Consider the following 20,687-nt stretch of genomic DNA (forward strand, 5'->3'; position numbering starts at 1 on the left):
ATCGCCCTAAGGAGCATCTAAGGTGGATGTCTTGATCATCGTCCTATGAAAGGTAAGAGGAGAGGTAACACATTGTTTGTACCGGATCTATCATACAATTATTTTTTGATAAGTAAACTTTACCAAAAAAAATAGGGAACATGCGTTGATGACAAGATTTAGCATATATAGTGGCCATTACAGTGATGATTGGCTTAATGAGATATTTTTGGACCGGGTCAAATTCATGAGAGTGGTCGACCCAAGCAGATGGTCTCTAGCTAAGGTGGTCTCCGACCAATGTGGTCTTCAACCAGGCGACCATGATGATACTCAACCCGACGACCACGGTGATCTTCAACCAGGCGACCACGGTGATCTTCGATAATGCATGTGATCTTTGACCACATTGATCTCTAACCATGTGGTCAAGACCAAGAAGTTCGTTAAGTCTGAGGAGCTGGTTGGACCGAGTAGTGATTGGTCAAATTTGAGCACGTAACTGAACCGAGCAGTCATTCTTCAAGTAGATATTCGGATCAAGCAGACGGTATGCGAGCAAGATGTTTGGGTCGAGTACGTAATTGAAACAAAGAAGGTCGAACTGTAATAAAGGATACTCCTGTGTGTGCGCGTGCGCGTGCGTGTGTGTGTAGGAGTTTATGTGGTCAATTAGGAAAAATATGTTAGAAAGTTTGGAGATCAGAAGGCATAGTCGAATCATATCTATAAGTTCTGTTTGGTTTGAATTAGGAGTCCTGATCTTGTATGGCTAAGACATGTCACCCTTTAAATAGAAGAGGATCATGGCTGATTGTAATCATCTAAAATCAAATAGATCAAAAATACAATAGCATCTATCTTTTTACCTAGCTCTTGTAGTCTCGTCCATTTTTCCTCTCCCTCTTGCTGTTACTCATTCTTAATCTCAATGACCAAGGACAAGCCGCTGGGCATCTGCACTCTGACAAGGTCCCTCCTGAGTGTGGATGACGACAAAGGTCCAATGATGTGGTGCCATGACTAAAGTTTCCTAAGCGTTGCCTATCGAATAGTAATCATCATAACTTCCGATCCACATCGAAGCTTCCGATTATCCTGGTCAGAACTTCTAGTCCAGGATTGCATGCGAGGTGCTCAGTGTTTGGCACGCGGCATCTTTTCTCGTCAACATACTTTTTAGTGACTCCGCTGGGGAAGAAGACTTTCGGCTATCCTCTAACCGAATTCTAAAGCCCTAGACATGTCTACTTTAGAGATTGACAAAAATAACATCGTTATGGCGTCCTACGACAAATTGCCGGAAGAAACTTCTATAGTCCCATCCCTTTTTCTTCTCCCTCCTGCTACTACTCATTCTTGATATCGATGACCAAGGACAAGCCGTTGGCCATCTGCACTCTGAAGAGTCCCTCTCAAGTGTGAGTGACGATGAAGGTCTAACGGCGTTGCATCACGACTAGGATTTCCTAAGCACTGCTTGTCGGATAGTTATCATCGGAACTTTCGATCCATATCGAAGCTTCTGATTATCCTGGTCGAAACTTCTTATTCAAGATTGCATTAGTGTTTGGTGCGCAGCACCTTTTCGCGTCAACCTCTCTCTCCTTCCTTACTGATCCTTGGGTGAGAGAGAGAGAGGGGAAAATGACAAGGGGACAGGGACATGGTGGCACTTACAGTGGAGAGAGAAGGTCAGTAGTGCAACCGCTGCCTCGTTTGTTGGCTTGGCTGCTTCTTTCTTCCATCTTATTCCATCCGTCAACCACCACCTTTGTTTTCCGTTGCATCTATTTGCGATAACTTTTTAGCTTAAATACTTTTGATATTAGTGTGCAATTATACCGATAGGTATTAACTTACAATATGCCTGTGGTAGTTAGGACGACAATTTCAACTAAAAGATCAAGGAATGTGGATTATACTGTAATTAAGCCCTTAATGATCTTCGATCGATCGATATATATATATATACTTATGCTTATTTACATTTTAACTGCCCGTTTGATGGGTATATACTACTTAATCTGGGAGATGGCTTTTTCAGGGTAATACCAGTTATGATTTTGCGATCCACCCATTCTCTATAAGTTAATTAAGCAGAAAAAGAAACTGATACTAGAAGAATTAATTGAAGGTCTTGCAAGCTAGAGTGCCATTTCAATTACTTCCTTAATTCTTGTACGTAAAATGCATTTGAACCTATGCGTGTAAACATCCTGCAAAATTTTGCTAATATAAAATGTTTTTTTTGTGCGTTTAATGATAAAGCACACAAAACGCAACTAATTTAAATCATGATATGTTTTTTCCCTAACCTTAAGTGTTCGTGTGTGGCAGTAATTATAAGATACTTAGGGTTTGAGGTGTTTTTGGTTTTTCTGAATGAAGTGGATTTTATTAATGCATGATCACCGGGTCATTCCTCATCACCACAGTACAAAAAGAAAAATTAGGACTTTGAGTTTAGATAACTTGGCATGAACTCGAGCCCCCGTCCCAGCAATTTGACACGTTTGTAAAAAAAAAGGAAAAAAAATACAGCAGCAACAACAAGACGTTATGCGGCAATTTAATCAACACTACATGCAATTAAGTCGCAATTGGCACTACTGTAGAACCGACTATCACTGTCGGCTCTAAAAACTTCCTTCATTGTCGGTTTTAGAGTCGGCAGTAGGTAACGGATAGTGACATTCAGGGACTATCAATGTCGGCGCGGAGGACCGGTAGTGAAAGATATTTTCACTGTCGACTGAAGGCTTCAGCCAATAGTAATGTCTTAGGAATCACTACTAGCTGAAACCTTCAGCCGACAGTGATTCCCAAAGTATTACTGCCGGCTGGAGCCTTCAGCCGGTAGTGTTTTGCCTCTCTGGCATCCCTCCCCTCTCCTCCCTATCCTCCCTCTCTCTGTTCTCTCTGTCTCCCTCTCTCTCCTTGATCTCTCCGTCTCTCTCCCTCTCAATACATAGATACAGTGAGATATATACTAATTATGAATTAATAATAAAGGCACCTTCATTAATACAAAGTAATTCATGTCATACAATGAAGGCGCTAGGCATCGATAAATACACATATATACATAATAGTTCTCACAGGTCACCCCCGAAAAGTCGATCGAGTTGAGCCACTCCAGTATCCCTCTACCCCTCCCGCGATGAGGACCGCATCTTCGCATGGACGGCTAACGGCTTGTGTATGTCCGGGGACGCCGGGGAGCCAATGGTGGTGGAGCGAAGGACCTAGCCATGTCTGATCCACCGCAGCGTCGCCTATGCTCCAGGCTCACCAGTGTGTCAAAGACATCGAAGTCGAACGCCTGAATGCCACTACAGTTTGAGTCTTCGGCCTCCTCCATGAAATATGGTAAAGATATAGTGCATGAGGTTATGAATACAGTAGAGGAAGAATCATATGAATTGGAGTTTATTTTCCCACTCAATTAACCAAATTACATGCTTGCTATTTTTAAATCCAAAATTATATGAGGTAGTTCAAACAAACTCACATGAGGAAAGTACTCAACATGTAAAACGGCATTTTTACTGTGTAAGGTATACATAGAGACAACTAAAAAAATTAATCAAGTTTAAAAGGCTTAATCAATATTAACAAAGAATTAGTGTTAAACAAGCATTTCATGCTTGAAATATATTTTTCCTATATAGAGCATGACAAAATAAGATTAACAAAGTTGGATCGACCAATTTTGGATATTTTAATATTTAACTATAGATTAACAAGTTACAATATATTTAATGAAATAGAGGTATTCCAGTGGACATTTCATGCATGCATATATTTTTGTCATGTAGATCATGACAAAACAAAACTAACAACTTGGTTTCATATTTTTCTAAGCTCTAGATTTTTTCTACAAATTATAGATTATTTCAGTCGATTTATCAATACAACTAATATTCCTTTCGGCATTTTTTGATTTTTCGGCTTTGACCGGTTTCCGGTGGCGAACAGCGTCAGAGCTTGGCCAAGGAGGGGTACCAAAATGCTCAATGAACTATAGCGAACTCGTTTGAAAGGTCGGCGGTGGCATGTACGGCAGCAAGCACGGCCGGCAGCGACCATGGCGGGCGGCGGAGCTAGGCCAACGGTGGTGGCACGCTACAGAGGGAGAGAGTGGAAGGGAAGGGAGCGTCGAGGTTCCCTAGACTGCAGTGAAGCTCACCCTGCATTCAGCTCGGGCAGGGGCAGCTCATGGCCTGAAGTTCGTCGATGAGGTGGACGAGCTTGCGGTGGCGACCAACAGAGCACTGGGCCGATGACGGGCTACGATCAAACTAGCGCACGCAAAAGATTGGGTATGGCACTGCGAAGCTTATCGAACAATGAAATTGGATGAAGATGGCTCAGAAGCGGTGATGCATACGCGAGGGCGATAAAGGTCACCGGGGACGCTGTTGTGCTCGGGCTTAGGAGAGGATCACTGTTTTATACTATACACATCACTGCTGGCATATCCAACCAGCCGACAGTGATGTCCAGCTATCACTGTCGGTCGGTGGCTTAAGCCGACAGTGATGAGGCGGCTAGGCATCACTGTCGCCTCAAACCATCAATCGGTAGCAATTTCCCTTATCACTACATGTTCATAAAGCTACAATGGCTAATTTTTTCCACGTAGCTTATGAACCGACTATGATACCTTATCATTACCGGTCCGTAAGAAACCGGTAGTGATAACTCAATATATAAGCTCGGCTCTATAGCAGTGTGGCGCTAACCCTCCCTAAATCCAGTTTATAATTCTACTAAAAAAATCCAGTTTACAATTAACCTGTTGATTGAGCATGCAATGAGTAGCCTAGAATATTCGACGAGATTGGCATGCGATGCAAAGTAGCGAGTGGCCTGATGCGATGTGATGGATCAAGCGACAAAGGAACTGGCACGTACGGTAGGAGAGCGTACGATGTAGCCAATCACCACCAATGCTCTATTGCTCTCCCTCTCTCTCTCTCTCTGCAGCACCTCTCTCTCTCCTGCATCTCTATCTCTCTTTTCATCTCTCTCTAACACACAGACACACTCTGTGGGTTTGCAGGCGGCGCAGTGAAGCATGCAGCTTTAATTTTGACGGATTTGCCGTGAAAACAAACACAATCCCAGAACATCTACATATCCAATTGTGGTCATCCTCTCTGGTTGAGGGGTTGCTATTGTTCAATGTCGCTTCTTTTTCTCCAAAAAGAGAGAGAATAATTTGGTCACCGTACCAGTTTATGGTATAGCAATAATTATTCATTTGTCGACAAACATATATAATAGAACACAACAAATATTATCAAAAGTAGTACTGTATGAATTTTTCTCCATTTGGATGGGAGCACGTACGTACTGTACATCGATCTTGCATCATGCATTCAGAAGCAATGCAATCATGCGTGGTGGGAGCGATCGAGTGGGGAAGGAAGGAGGGTGGCCGGCCGTACGTGAGCCTGCAGGTGCTCTCTGTCGGCTGGCCGGGGTACGTGCGTGGTCGAGGGAGGGAGGGAGGACGTACGAACGATAGCAAGCGCGGAGGCGTGCGTGTGCGGCGGGGACGACGACGACGAATCCACGCACCTCCGATCCGCCCCGCGCGCTGCTGCCCTTCCACGGCGCCGCGCCGATGGAGATGGCAACGGACGACGGAGTTGGAGAGGCCGTACGTCGTCAGGTGAGGTGAGGGCACGGCGAGACGAGCGGCCGTTGGAGGTGCGCCATGACAAGGGAAGGGAAGGGAAGGGAAGAGAGCGTCCTGGTGCATGGCCTGATCCAACATCATACCGTGCTGGGCCGTTGCTTCATCTGGAGGTTCGTTGGGCCGTACCGTCAACCTATTACCCATGGGAAAGCTACCAAGTTACTCGACAAATAAAAAACATACAATTTCCCGTTACGACCACAACAGTGATATACTTAGAAAGAAAGAAAGAAAATTAAACAGTGACATATGACGGATAAAAACAGTTTTTTATAGTAAATCGAGAATTTTGAAATTTTTCAAAGCATACAAAGAATTGACCAGAGAAGAGACGCAGCAGTCACCTCTTCCGATAAGGTGCGTCAAGTTCACAGAAGCAAATTGATCATGTTCTACGAAAAACTTTTTTTCTTATAATATTATATATTCTATTTATTCTTCGATTCGGTATTAAATTATAGAATAGAGAGCCTAGATGAGTTCTTATAAAATTTGCTTAAAGTCCACGCCTCCCTCTCCAAGAAACCGACCAACCCAAAAAAATCCCTCGCGCACCCCGCTCCTACCCCTGGACACATTCCCAACCGTCGGATCTCGCCCACAGAACCGACCCCACGGCCCGATCTCCGCCTGCTCCTGACGGCCCCTCGCTACATGTACCCCGCCTCTCCTCTCGGCTCTCGCCTCCTCGCGCCACCGGAATAGGAAGGGAAAGCGGCGACCCACAGGAAGCGGAGGACGCCGCCGTCCGTCCCGTACAAGCCGGGCTTGCCTTATCTACCCATCCGTCCGCCCGTGCGTCTACCCATAGCTTGTCCGCTTGTCCTCTGCCTGCCTCATCTACTCTGCCCGGAGTGAATCGTACGCAATTCGTAGCTGCGGCTTGCCTATCTGACCACCTCTATCCAATCTGCCGCGGCGGGGGCGATGAACTATCACTGGTACTACTGCTGTTGTATTTCCTGCTTGCTTTGCGACTACCTTTGGTGCCTGTGCTGTGATTTAGCTCCATCTATTGTTGCTGTTGTTGTGCTCTAGTTCGAGCTTGGATTAATTATTTACTTCAGATTACGCTATAAGATGGACATGAAAATATTTTAGTTTTTACGAGCATATAGTTGCTTCTACAATTTTTCCTGCAGATATTTCCATTCCTTGTTAAATGGTACCATGAAGAGTGCATTGTAGAGCAAATTCTTTTGCTCTAGGACCCAAACAGGTGAACGGAAAAGAGATTTTTTTTTTTCCCCAACGATCTCAATGACACATTATGATTGTGCTTGTTGTTCGTTCCTCGTCTAGACACAATCTGGCTGGTACTAAGCGTTGGTTAGTCACTACTTTGCTCAAAATTCACACCCTTTTGTGCTCTAGATACTTCTTTTTTGAAAGGAAGGCATGAGATTTGCCGAGATTTATTAGGAGAGAAAAAAGGTTCAGCACAATAAGAAACAAAGCCGATACACACCGCCCCGTGTGGAAAACAACTACCTCGGGGGGGGGGGGGGCAACTTGACAGCTCGGGCAAAAACCAAAGGAATTTTGAAAAAAATCGGGGAGATGCTTCTAGCCTAAATTGATATTGCACTACTGAATTCCCCATAGGCCAACTTCCTTTTGACTGGAAAATTCTTCGATTTCTTTCCTTCCATATATTCCACCAAAAGTAAAGCACAACACCATTGAAATCTCTTCGTTGCGCTTTGTCAATTTTCGCTCTCGCCTTATGCTGCCACACTTTGTAGCTCATCTCTTGCGCTAGACTTGGTAATTGCGGACATTGGCTCCATTGCACCATGAACACCCAAGTTTGTTCGTGGATTTGCAGAGTTGGCATGTCGGATCATTGGGCCAATTCCTTTTTTTGTAAGTCGTTAGCCATGAGGATCTTTCCTTGCATCAGGACCCAAGCGAAAAATTTGCATTTTGGTTCTGCTTTTGCCGTCCAAATAGGGCACATGTTGTATTTTTTAACAGCACCTATGAACTGGATGTTGTATGCACTCTTCGTTGTGTACACTCCATTTACTATCCAACGCCATATGATGACGTCTTGCTCAGTTTGGTTGAGTGTCACGTCCTGCAACTGCGTCCAAAGTTCAACGAACTAGACCAGTTCTTCATGAGTCGTTCTTGCCGCAACCCTTTATCCAGTTGTCTGAATCAAGCTCTGCCTTGACTGTCTTATGCTTTCTTTTAGCCAATTTGTAGAGGTCAGGTGCGATGACTCTTGGCGCGAGGCCATTCAGCCAGCTATCTTGCCAGCAGTGTGCTTTTTCCCCACTTCTGATTATCACCCTTGTTGAGGCCATGAAGAGGCCCCTATCTGTTTGATCACACGGCAATTGCATACCTGACAATGGTCTTTCCTCTTCAGTCCATTGGTATCATAGCCATCTTAGCCTCAAGGCCCTCGCAAACTTTTCCAAGTCCATGATCCCAAGCCCTCCTAACTGTTTCGGTTTGCTCACGGTTGGCCAGTTGACTAAGCAATGCCCTCCATTTACTTTTTCCGGATCATCACTGCTCCACAGGAATGCTCTTCTAATTTGGTCGATTTTCTTTGAATTGAGGTAGAGTAGACCGATGATCCGGTAGTCATTTGGCCGGCCCCGAAAGGCCTCATAAAGGTTTGTTCATACGTAAATGCAACGCAAAGGATCTGTATGGTCAAAGTGGAACAGATGCATAGATACAGGGCATGTTAGGTGACAAAAAGGATTGTTGAATTGTGTACCCGATATGTTTCGTTCAAACATTTCATTAAATGGATAATCATTTTGAAAGGCAGACAGCACTACTGGAGTAAGATCCTTCGTTTCCAACCTAAATCAAAGAGCCTCCTTTAAAGAGCAAAAGAATCCTTCTTAGATAAAGCAAGCCACAGGGAAACACCATCAAATGGTAAGTCGGCTGTGAGGATTAGACAGTTTTGACTAAAGTTTCTCGTCCCGCTTGTGAGAAAAACCTGTCCTTCCACCCTGGTAAATGGTCTCCAGTCTTGTCAGTAATTTATGCTTTTCCTCGTTAGCAGGATTGTACACATATATCGCACATTGAGTTACCATATGTGATCTAACTAGGATTACGTAGTTTTTGAACATTCCTCTACTATACCATATTATTGAGTTAGAAAAGATTTAAAACTGAGTGAAGTTATACTTACCCTTTACTGTAAGTATCAATTATAGTCAACTATGGGCGTCTGGTCAGTGCATGTCTGTTAAAGACTTAAAGTGTTATGTAGCAAAATAATGTACAATTGCTAAACAAGTGTTGGAAAGTTTATTTATCGAATGTTTCAGTTCTTGCCTAATAAGCATAACAAGCTTTGCACGTCAGGGCCTTGGGGTTCATCATCTATCTATATTTGAGGCTCGTGCGGGGAAGTGATAAGGTGCTTTTAATCCCGTGGAACTATTCCGTGGGTGCCGCTGTGGCCTCTGTTTTGATGTCGTAGGCAATGGCCACAGAGAAGAGCCAAAGACAAGATGTTTTTTTACAACCCAGACATGCTGCTAATGTTTGTTGTGGCAGCAGTGTCGGCTTCTCTCTGTTATTGTCTGTTGCTGCCTTCTTGGTTGTGTGTAGCTTCACCAGCCATACCGGCAGCAGCAGTGTCCAGATAGATGGTGTGAAGCACGCACAATTCTACTCTGCGTGGGGTAAAGAATCACACTGGCAGAGTTGTTTTGCTAATTGTACTCAATTGGCAACCAAGGAAATTCCCTGGACTGAATTAAATATTAGCAACTTTTACATATGAAACCAATATGGGCATTGGGGAAATTTTTTAATTCCCTTAGCAGAAATAGAATACTAGAAATAATGTGTCAACAAGAAAAAAATAGTTTGGCTGTGCACTTTGTGTCCTGTAAGAGTAAATAAATGTTTTGTCGCATAATACTTTCATTTTGTCCATCACTTCTGCTGTACATCTATATATTTTCAAATTTTTATTCCTTTTTTTCCATTTTGTTCTCAGGTCCATTACATTTACTCTTTTGGATAACATGGCTTGTTTTGGAGTTAATTTTATGCTAACAGAGTCTAGGTGTCATTAGCTAGATTAAGCTAACTGTTTTGACTAGTGTAAATCTGTAAAGAAAATTACCTGGTTTGTATTGAGTATTTGTAAAAGAAATGGAACAGAGGAACGTAATGGCATTGGATGAACATGTGCTGAAAGCTACTGTTCGCAAGCGAAAGCATGAGACTGCTCTGGAGTGCACTGAGGCCAATGATGCTGTGGTGATCTCTCAGCATGATCCAAGGCAACAACTTGTGACATTTGATGATGGAGCTAAATGTAAGAAAACTAAAGTGACTTCCTGTGGGAATGGTGGTATACTGGAGTCATATCGGAACTTCAAGACAAGTGGATTGCCTGTGCGTGTGCTTTTGTACCAACATGGTGACTGGAGTGATTTTCCAGAGGGCGTTGTCAATCTGGTACAACGGGACTTCCAATTGAAGAGGTCAATTACTACTGCAGTATTCCAGAACAAGCACATCCTGTTGGACTTCGTTCACATGATTTGCCTAGATTATGCAATGACCATAAATAACCCAATAGCATGGGTTGATGATCATGGCAAATCCTTCTTTCCAGATTTATCCTCCGGCTTATACACATCTAAATTGTCTCAGCATGAAAAAGGTGAAGCTGATGAGCATGCTGGGATGTCTACAAGTGTAGCTGAAAGCTCAAGTTCAGCGTCTGTTGGTGAAGTAGTTTTTCATGACAAGAGGATCAATAATATAGCAGAGGACAAACCGAAAGCACATAACAAACTTGATGAAGCTACTGGTGAAAATAAATCAGGTCCTTCAGTCCGTTTGAATGAATATTCTAGTGGAACCATACAAGCAACTACCAGCAAGAAAAACAGTGGTCGACGTGTTGATTCAGCTGTGCAGAACTTGTTACTTAAAGGATTAGGCCAGCGTTTTAACGAAAAAGATATTATCGGTATCTATAGAACACCACTGCTAGACCAGCAAGGGCAAGTTCGTTCTAGTCTTTTCCAGAAAGAGGTAGAAGCGACCAAAAGTCGTCGTGGGAATGCAAATGTGCATTATGCATGGCTTCCTTGCTCAAGAGATACTATGGAGGAGATGATGATGCAAGGTGCTCTGGAAATTGCAAAACCCCAGCAGGGGCCCATGTATGGATATGGAATTCATCTTGCTCCAGCAAACTGCTCAAATTCATGGTAAACATTCTTTCTGTCTCTGGCTTCTTTATTCTATGTGCTCCTAGTCCTATGTTATACTCAACTGTTTTGTTGTCTTCAGGTCTTCGGTTCCTCTCTTTCATGTGTTTCTTCATTTTAACAACTCATTTACTTGTTTGGATATTAAACTTTAGCTTTGCTACTGGCATCGTTTCTCTTGCTTTGAGTAAACAGTGCTTCTTGTAGTCTTACTTGAAGTTTATTTACAGTGCCAGCTATTCAGATTTTCATGAAGATGGCATCGTCAGAATGATGTTGTGCTGTGTGATAATGGGTAATGTTGAGGTTGTTTATCCTGGATCAAAGCAATCCCATCCAACCAATGAAAGTTTTGATAGCGGCGTGGATGACCTGCAAAAGCCAAATCATTACATCATATGGGATGCCGATGTGCATAAACACATCTATGCTGAATATGCTGTTATTATCAAAGTACCTCCCACGACCAATGGTACTACTCTATGGATCTTTTTTTTCATCTTCCATTTCTCCTTCTGTGTTGTTGTTTGCCCTAGACAATTAATTTGGTACTACTGCAGAATATTTGGTTTCAAAGGATAGCGCATCCAACATATCTGAGATCATAAAATCTGGTTCACCAGACAGTCTAACCAAGGTATGCTTCTTGTGGTTCAGCTTGTGTGCTGCTGTTCATAGCTCATTTTTGGCATGCAGTATGTTTATCGTGGAGTGACACATCTTGCATGCTGCGCATTTGGTAACACGTAGTACCTGAATGCAATGATCTATAACATGATTCAGTGCAATACAAAGTCATGTTTGTTGTATCTCATTTGTGGTGTTTGCTTGTTTTATTGCCAAATCTTGACCTGAAATTTGAATAGGTTGTCATTTATTAACCTTCCCACAGCTATCTTTTATCTAAGCCCTTATATGTTCATTATTGGATATCCTGATCCTGTAGTTACCATGCCCTTCTTGTTAAATTCTTTCTTTGTAATATTGCTCTACATAGTCGTAAAGGGTTGCCATAATGTGTTTCAGTTTAATGTAAGTAAGAAATTTAGAGTCATGGAAGGTCATGCTTGCTAAGTTGGAAATGGACAGGTGTCAGTTTGTCGCTCATCTAGTGCTGAAAAGATGGGGCCTTTATATACTAAGTAAAGTTTTATATTTTGACAGAAAAGCATGTGCTTCATTCCCAATTTTTTTGGTCTTAGCCATGCTCTTTAGATGTAAATGAGAACTATTGTAATGGTTGGAATGGATTGATGCTCTTTTAGTCCAACTCCCTTGTTTTATTGAAATTGGAAAACTAATGGGATCAGTTATGTTCTCTACAAAGCTGATATATAGTTAAATAGCTGGTATCTAATCGCTGAACTTAGCTGAACCTTGATTTTGATTAGCCAATTTCCTTGTAGCTTGCAGCTTGTCATTTTCTTCCTTGTTTGCATCGATCAGGGTGACAGCTTCCAAACCTTGGCGCCTCCAGCTGTTCAACAACAAGCACCTATATTTGGGTGTGCTCCAAGGGCTCCCTCCTCACCTTGGATGCCCTTTTCAATGCTTTTCGCTGCCATTTCCACAAAAGTGCCTCGTTCAGACATGGACTTGGTCCTTAGATACTACGAAGGATTCAAGGTTCTTAACGTTATGTTCCTTTTGAGATTTCTTTTGTTATGTTCTTAGTTCCTACGAAGGATTCAAGGTTCTTAATGTTATGTTCCTTTTGAGATTTCGAGTTGCATTGAATATGCTTAATGACATGCTAAGTTGCTAACCATAGTGTGCCTCTTAATTTTGAAACAGAGGAGAAAGATAAGCAGGGCTGACCTAGTGATTTGGCTGAGGCAAATAGTTGGTGATAAGCTACTGGTTTCTACAGTAATGAGGCTTCAGCAGAAGGTAAATCTATGTTTTTTATTCAGCTAATGTTTCGTATGACATGTTTTCTGTTCCAAGTCTCTTTCATCTTGGGTGAAGCCTGTTATGTGTAATCGAGGTTTGAGGAACTACAATCCATGAACTGAGATGATGATCACATAATTGGTTATGATAGCCCTTCTAAAGGACCGCATATCTCATACCATGCTTACATAATCAAGCAGCAGGCTTTTTAGTTATTTGTTATTGACGCTTAACGTTTGATATTTTCTTTACATACACATTTTTTAGAACATAAACTTTTGCGATCTGATGTCCAGTTGCAAGTATGATGCGGTGACTAGTGATGATGGCTTGCAGTTACCGCCGATGGAAGTTCCAAGAGCGCTTGGAAGGAGAGGTACTACTAGTCCTTGAGTATCTCCAGGAATAACAATTTGTGGACAAAGCAACTCATGGAGTTAAAAGGAGGGAGGGAGCTAATAAGGAATTCTGTTACATGGTACTGTTGCAGTACTCAAACTCAAATTTTAGGTCTTGACAAAATTCAGATAGTATTTCGGTCGGTCGATTGTTCTGTGAAGTCCAGCAATCTGCCTTGTGTGTAGCCTGTTGTTAACATCTTCGCTCAATGATTTCTTCATCCACCCTGTACTCTTCCAAGCTTTGTTTTCAGCGTGAACTGGACGCAAATTTTCGTCCATCTTGTCATTGTGCTTGATCTGTTTGTTCCTGTAGATGTTCCCTCCTACCGTACTTGTTAGATTTTAGTTGGTGCCGTACCACAACAAAATCTCGTGCCTGAGTTAATTTTTTTGGAGCTTGGGAATGAATGAAGTGAGCCCAAGCAAGGCAGAGGCAGAGAGGTTTAGGCAGCCGGTTGGAGCTGCTGTGCTTGGTGATGGATAAGCAGGTGGTCGTTGCAAATTAATGCACGTCAACAGCTTAGCTAGATGTTCTGTTGGTGTTGGTGGCCACTGAATTGAATCGAACCTCACCCACCTGATTAAGTTGTCAATCAAAGGAGGAATTTTCATTTTAAGCCCCGTCGGCGCCGATCAAAATTAAGGGGGCTATTTCATTTAGAAAGAGAGCTGATGGATGATCCACTCGAAGTTGCTCATTCAGAAAGCTGATCCAGTCAAATTAAGGCACAAAGTTGTGTAAGATTTCTTGGGTTATTATCTGCGGGTCCTTATAATCTGTTACTATCTCAGTGAGCATACAATGCATGCAGGTGAGGTTATATAAGGCTAGATTATTTGGCTCAACTACTGAATTACTTGAATGCCTGGCAATGGCAAAAATCTGCATGACCTGATGGCCCCCAGTTGCTTATAAATAATACTCCAGTACGTACAGCTGTACAGTCGTGCTCTCGGCGGCGGCGGGGCTCGTGGGTGGGTTCGACGTGCCGACCGTCGCGTTCGAGGAGGGGTTCTCGCCGCCGTTCGGGGAGGCCAATGGCCACACCGCCGGCGTCATCGTCGCCTTCTACGTGAGTACCTAGCTTGGCATGGCGTGTTTGTTCCGACGTCCACATGGGCCGCTTGCCTGCCGTCCTGCTGCGGTCAATGCATGGCCATGGGTCGTTGCAACCATATATACTGTTGATTACTCTGTTTCATTTCCCAGTTGCGTATTACCATTATTAGAATTTGTAATAATCTAATATGCATCATGCATGGTTCCGATCGAGTTGTGCATGCAGCTGTCGAACGGCCACGTGTTCGACAAGAACCACGAGGAGCTGGACTTGGAGTTAGTTCTTGGGCAACCGGCGGCGGCATAAGTGAGACCAACGTGTACGGCAACGGCAGAGAGCGGTACCTGATGCCCTTCGACCCCACCGCCGACGGCGAGGCGCACCGCTTCTCTATCCTCTGGTCCTCCCGCGTCGTCATCTTCTACGTGGACGGCGTGCCCACCAGCGAGGTGCCCCGTTCTGTTGCCATGGGCGGCGACTGCCCGTCCAAGCCCATGGCGGTGTACGCCACCATCTGGGACGGCTCCACCTGGGCCACCGACAACGGGCGCTACAAGGTGAACTACAAGCTTGGGCCCTTCACCGCCGAGTTCTCCGACCTCGTCCTCCGCGGCTGCCCGGCCGGCGCCGTGAGGCACGACCGCGCCCGCAGACAACAGGGACCGCTGCGCGGGGGCGGAGTTGGAGTACGCCATCATGGCGATGCGGCGGTGGCGGCAGCGGCAGATGCTGTACTCCGTGTGCTACGACACCAGCGGCTGGTACCCTTGGCCCTTCCCCGAGTGCGACGTCAACGTGGCGGAGCGCCAAAAGCGGCTCCAGGCGCCGCCGCCGGCACTGGTCTCGCTGCAGCAAGCCGACTGAGAGATCACTGACTCAGACAGAGACCACTTGCTGGTTCATTCTTTGATTACACAAGCAACTGAATGTACATGCCGAGTTCGACGAGGTTGCTTCAAAACTTGGACACATGAATTGTTAACACATGACATCATCAGTTGCAAAGAAACTAAAGTACTCGATCGGGTAAAAATATCAAATATATCTAAAGCTGGCTTAAGGAAAGAAAGAAAGAAAAAGATGCAGTAACACAGTACTAGTATTGAGTTTTCAAGGTCCTCTTAAGAAACATCGAAAGTCAAATGAGTCCAACCAAGCTAAGAAAATAGCCCTTCCCCTTTTCGGCCATAGTGGCTGGAATCAACCCATGCAAAATCAGTCACAAGTCAATACTACTAGCCTCTGGATGAAAAAGACAGTAGCAGTAGTGCCCCTGCCCGAAGTCAGGTGCAACCAGATAGCAGAGCACGAAAAAACAATATCAGCAACTACAATACAAGTAACCATACAGATTTGACATGTTACATCGTTCTGCTCTCAAGCCTGCCAAACCTAAATACAAGCAGGTGAATTCCCGGAACATGCCAAGATGGATACATATAGGTGGAAGACCGCATATAGGTTGAGTGGTGGATAATTCAGTATGGTTTGAGCAAAGGGAATATCATTAAAAAAGGGTAGGGGGGTGCTGTGGAAGCTTATTACCAGAGTCTCAGGCTAGTTTAACTGCTTAAGATAGGGTAGCTATGGAGGTGCACGATTACATCTCACACCCTGTGATTTGATGACAGAAGGCCCATTTGCTCTGTAAGATTAGCCAAATTATCCACTTTGTTCCATCCATTCTCTTGTGGTGTTTCCAGTACACCTGAATCAACTTCATCATTATCAACAGACAGAGGGCTAGCTACCAGAAACTGCTCCCAGAAGGAATCGATGATGCCTGGAAGTTTCTGAGTGTCATCGTTGTACAAAATTTCATCAGTCTCTATGGGGACACTGTCATCAACCTCTTCGGGCAGGGGGAATACACCCTCAGGGCCAGGCATTTCAAAGCTCCCTCCAGGAATGTTAACAGAGTCTTCAGTTACTATGTCTTGCAGATCTGGGAATTCCGGAATAGTGATACCACATGGGCCTGGTGCCATAGGCTTTGGAACAGGAGGGACAACACTCATGTTAGGAAGTTGTTTGGATGAGTTGTTGTCCAACACAGCTGGGCAATGGATTCCGGGAGTCGTTGAAGGCGAACAAATAGATGAAAGTCCAGCGCTGGCAGCGATATATGGCAAACCTGAGTTAGCTGGAACCTCTGCAAGGGTGACCCCGGAATTCCCAGTTGATGAAGAGCTGTCAAAACCTTGGGCAGTTGGCAAATAATTCTCCAGTAGAAAATTATCTGAATTGCCCACAGATTCAAATCTATGTGAAGCATCTAGCTTTAGGATCTTCCTTAGCATTGCTTTGGCGGCTTCGTTGATCATAGGCTGATACTTGATAATTTGGCCATCCACTGAAGCACTTTCAGAGTCTAGGCCACCATCTTGCTTAGGTAGCCTCCTTTTTTTGTTCACGGCGGCTATTCTTCTTCTGCTATTCTCGTTTTGCTGTACAAACTGTGCTAGGAAACCAGGACTTTTCATTGCTTTAGCCAGGAAAGACATCATTTGTTGTTGCCGTGACTCCATCCCCTGAAGACGCTTGCCCAAAGTCTGCAGCTGATGGTCAGTTGTCTGCTGTTGCTGTCTCAGCCTGACAAGCTCTTGCATTAGAACATTTTTATCCCTTTTAAGCCGTTCGATCTCTTCCTCCAACCCAAACTTACCCACCTCTACACAAGCAGGCAAAGGAGCACTCTGCAGCTGGGGCTGCTGTGGTTGGGTGTTCCCCTGTAACGATGGTTTCCTTCTGTTGATGGTCTTCAGTAGATGTTTTTGTCCTCTCAAAAAACCCTCATTTGCAAATTCCCATCTATCTGGATCAACCTTTCTAAACCCCTGCTCAAAAAGCACCAATGAGATCATTAGAGAGGACTAACACATATTACACAGAACACAGAAGCTGCTTTGCTTTTGAGTGTTACAATTTATGTAGCACCAAAAAAAGGCAAATACGAAAGGAAAGAACTACCCAGACCACTCAAGTGATCCTAATTCTATCTGAAAACATCTGCAGTTCACAGGGAACCTCCTAATTCAACGCCTGAGCTTTGGCATCTCATAGCTGCACAGGCTCGAACTGGTCCTGAAGTATAATGGATATATTAGCAATACTTTGCTAAGCATAGAATTATTTAATATTTATGGTTAGGGATAGCGGTTTGAGGTGAAACCTTGAATGATAGCTAAAAAGACTATCTGAAAGACACAGGTACTAAACCATTATATGATGAATCTAGTGTTATGTATCGTATGCTGAAATGAAGTTATGAATTCTTTAGGTGACTTTAAGAAATATGTGTTACGCATAACATGAAAATGGGACATACAAATCTAGTCAGTTCCATGTGCTTATGCCAAGTGGTGACTCCGGTAGGTCAAGCATCTAACAAGCCAAATATTTTAACAGAAGCACCACGCAGCCTAAATTTCGGATGCTAACAACCAAAAAAAATAAAGCTTTGACTTTTTATAGGATGGTGTTCGATTTGACACATGATAAAGTTCAAGACCATATTGAGCAAGTGTGCCACGTTAATCATAAAATTTCAGTATCTCAGGCAGATTCTCCCTCCAATCCAAAAATTAGTATCTGTAGCTTGACTAGGCTTCTAAGCAAGTTCTAATATGTTCCTAGCATCCTCCTTTCTTCTTACACCAGCCTCGAAGAAATGTATCGGACGCTAAAAATATTCAGAGCTGTCTACTTCATTTGGAAAGGTAGTATTCCAATTTCAGAATTTCATGCTGATCGTAAACAAACAGTGACACTGATCCACCCAACTGATACAGGGAGTTAGATTTAGATTCCAAATCCAGCTGTGACTTAGAAAGCTACGAGTTCGCAGGTGCTACCGTTCAGATCAGCTAAGACATATTAGAATCATATATGTTCTTCCTTCTCAGTTTTTACCATCTATGTTCCCACCCTTGTGGATTTTTGTTCTCGAGTGTACCTTGTGGACTAAAATTCCACTCTCCCCGCACCAGAATCCAAAAAAATGAAGTGTTTAAAGGAAAAGTGTAAGCAAGTGCGGCTGCAGGCACTTACGTAAGTGTTGAGCTGCCTGACAAAGGAGGAGAAGTTGCTGTGCTTGAAGTACTTGGGGAGGAGGTCCCTTGCGAACTCGGGCGTGTTCCAGACGACGAAGCTGTTGTTCCCGGGACCCCAGGACACAACGTCGTCCGTGGCCGGGTCGTCGACCATCTCGTACGTCTTCATCAGGAACGGCGGCGGCGGCGGCGCGGCCACCGCCCCGCCGTTGCCCGCCGTCGCGTGCGCCGCCGCCGGAACCGAAGCCACCGGCGGGGACAGCGCGGCCGCGGCAGCAGCAGCGGCGGCAGCGGCAGCCGCTGCGACACCGCCCTCCATCTCCCGCACGATCCGTACGGCCCCCCTCACGGCCGCGCCGCCGCCATGGGGACGGCTAGGGTTAGGAGGCGCGCGATTGGAGACGGAGTTAGGGGTTGGTGGGGATTCGGGGGTCTGGGGAATTGGCAGCTCCGTTTGCAGTCGCGCTTCTGGGTTTCGAGGGCTCGCGCCGCCGCTATTTGCAATTGCAGCGGAGGAGCGACGAGGCGATGCGAGAGGAAAGCGGAATTGGCGAGGATATAGAGGAAGCGCCGCACTTTAGAGTAGGCTTAAAAGCCGGCTTTTTCTAGCTATTTAAGCGGTTGATTTTATTTTTGATGGTTTTTAGTTGGTTGAGAAAATCTGTGGTTGAAATAAATTAAAATCTAAGAATCAGTTAAAGGTAAGTTTTTTTGTTTTTAGTATGCTAAAAAACTAAAAATTTATTATAAAAACCAACAACTAAAAATCAATAGATATATTTGCTTCCTCATCTAGCTAGAAACTCTAAAGCCGTAGTTATTTGTGAGATTTTTTTATCAACAACAAATGGCTTCGTCTATTTATATGTTTTATTTTTGAGATTTTTTATCACAAACCACAAACTTTGTTCACACGTCTATCAACTAATACACTCCGAAATCATCATCAGAAATTAACACTCGACAACACCCTTAAGAGAATCTAGCATAACTTAGTTTATATGTTCTTGTCTAGGCACTAGCCTTTTCATTCTTCTTAAGAGAATCCAGCATAACTTAGTTTATATGTTCTTGTCTAGGCGCCAGCCTTTTTTATTCTTCTTTGCTCTTTCATCCTCATCCCTCAAGTCTAAAAAATACATACATTTGATTCTTAGTCGTAATTTCTATCATCCCTTCGTCATATTGAGTTTTATGGATCAGTAGATTATCCTAATCAGTAATTGATATTGTTGTACATGCAAATGATGTTGCTTGCGAAATTGACCAGGCTCAAGCAGCAATTGTGCATTTGTAGTACTGCCCAACATGGTCACATTAGACTAACTCTCAAGGCATGAAACTATACTTAACGGAACCTCTGGATTAAGCCTATCAAAATGAATGGAAAAGTTAAACAAAAAATCCGAGTTAGGGTTCGTCTACGATTAGGTCCTTCTCAAAATCTAGTGCTAAATCAATGGACCATTGCTACAAGCAAGGAAGAAAACATTTAGCGTGCAAGGCATCCTTCGGGTTTGGGTGGTTCATGCCATGAGATGACCATGTGACACAAGCAAAAACACAAACACTCTAAGATGACTGGGCTAAACGAATGCTAACTCCCAAATATTGAAACATAATGATCATATCCAGTGCCTCTTCATGGGTCCCTGGTGTCGCTATGAGCAAGAACACAAACACTGTCACTCACATTTGCCTCGGCCGCCCTCCAACACAAATTGAGTCGTCGTTGTCAAGTGCGTCATGGGCCCAGGCCGCGAAGAGGAGGGGTGAGCCGGTGGGAAGAAAGGAGGCAGGTGGGGCACGGAGGTCTCGTGGGGCATGCTGGGGAGAGGAGGCAGGCGGCAATAGAGAATGGGATCTCACCGGGAAGAGAGAGGGAGAGGATGAGCTCGAGTCAGCCAGGAGGAGATCTGGTTCAAACACCCAATCGCATATGGTATGACCGTCATCGTCATTGTCTCGCTGCCATCGTCACGTTGAGTCCTGTCCAGATGTTATGAACAGGGCCTGCTCCGGAGGGGGCAAACGGGGCAGTCACCTTGGGCCACCAAAATCTAAGCCCCCTCCTATATAGGTATACATGTATATTACGTGTCACCCTAAGCCACCAAAATCTAGGCCCCCTCGTATATAGGTATACATGTATATTAATTGATCGGTGGCCATAGTAACATGATCTTGCATGGGTTTTGGCCTTTGGTCAGTCCAAAAGAAGTAGCTTTGTTGTTTTGGTTTCTTCGCAACAGGTTAGCAATCCTCTCGTGTGCCCAGAGAAGTCAATTAGATCGTTTCCTCTCGTGCAGTCCTGATCGGCCTCCTACGCCACCTCCCTGGACGGGGCAGGCGACACTCGTGCTCCGCCTCGCCAA

General features: G+C 44.3%; 2 protein-coding genes and 1 pseudogene across 6 annotated transcripts; 2 read left to right on the forward strand and 1 right to left on the reverse strand.

Annotated features, from left to right (window-relative positions):
* The first annotated feature begins 6,311 nt into the window (after positions 1-6,311).
* On the forward strand, positions 6,312-13,485 carry LOC133914965 (inactive poly [ADP-ribose] polymerase RCD1-like). Of its 5 annotated transcripts, none has more exons than XR_009909271.1 (7): positions 6,317-6,630; positions 9,675-10,905; positions 11,136-11,377; positions 11,466-11,542; positions 12,352-12,598; positions 12,700-12,795; positions 13,135-13,181. XR_009909271.1 is itself a non-coding variant. In XM_062357936.1 (7 exons), exons 2-7 carry the CDS (start codon positions 9,833-9,835, stop codon positions 13,189-13,191), a joined length of 1,794 nt encoding a protein of 597 aa, XP_062213920.1. In that variant the 5' UTR covers positions 6,319-6,630; positions 9,675-9,832; the 3' UTR covers positions 13,192-13,485. The 5 variants fall into 5 exon arrangements, 4 of the variants coding, with proteins under 4 accessions (XP_062213923.1, XP_062213920.1, XP_062213922.1 ...); XM_062357936.1 differs by having other exon boundaries at positions 6,319-6,630; positions 12,352-12,531; positions 13,066-13,485; XM_062357938.1 differs by having other exon boundaries at positions 6,333-6,630; positions 12,352-12,531; positions 13,095-13,485.
* Positions 13,486-14,119: 634 nt separating this feature from the next.
* On the forward strand, positions 14,120-15,310 carry LOC133913975 (probable xyloglucan endotransglucosylase/hydrolase protein 27; annotated as a pseudogene).
* A 158-nt stretch (positions 15,311-15,468) lies between these two features.
* On the reverse strand, positions 15,469-18,891 carry LOC133914966 (heat stress transcription factor A-1-like). The gene is made up of 2 exons (XM_062357940.1): positions 18,311-18,891; positions 15,469-17,097 (listed from the first exon to the last, which is right to left on the reverse strand). Exons 1-2 carry the CDS (start codon positions 18,629-18,631, stop codon positions 15,868-15,870), a joined length of 1,551 nt encoding a protein of 516 aa, XP_062213924.1. The 5' UTR covers positions 18,632-18,891; the 3' UTR covers positions 15,469-15,867.
* Positions 18,892-20,687: the final 1,796 nt, after the last annotated feature.

The sequence above is a fragment of the Phragmites australis genome, chromosome 4, assembly GCF_958298935.1.
Source record: "Phragmites australis chromosome 4, lpPhrAust1.1, whole genome shotgun sequence".
Taxonomy (NCBI): domain Eukaryota; kingdom Viridiplantae; phylum Streptophyta; class Magnoliopsida; order Poales; family Poaceae; genus Phragmites; species Phragmites australis.

Coding starts and splice junctions, on each gene's coding strand:
- LOC133914966 (XM_062357940.1), bottom strand. CDS start 18,631: ATGGAGGGCGGTGTCGCAGCGGCTGCCGCTGCCGCCGCTGCTGCTGCC. Junction 17,098..18,310: donor TCAGGCAGCTCAACACTTAC/GTAAGTGCCTGC, acceptor CTTTTTGAGCAG/GGGTTTAGAAAGGTTGATCC.
- LOC133914965 (XM_062357936.1), top strand. CDS start 9,833: ATGGAACAGAGGAACGTAATGGCATTGGATGAACATGTGCTGAAAGCT. Junction 10,906..11,135: donor GCAAACTGCTCAAATTCATG/GTAAACATTCTT, acceptor GTTTATTTACAG/TGCCAGCTATTCAGATTTTC. Junction 11,543..12,351: donor CACCAGACAGTCTAACCAAG/GTATGCTTCTTG, acceptor TGCATCGATCAG/GGTGACAGCTTCCAAACCTT.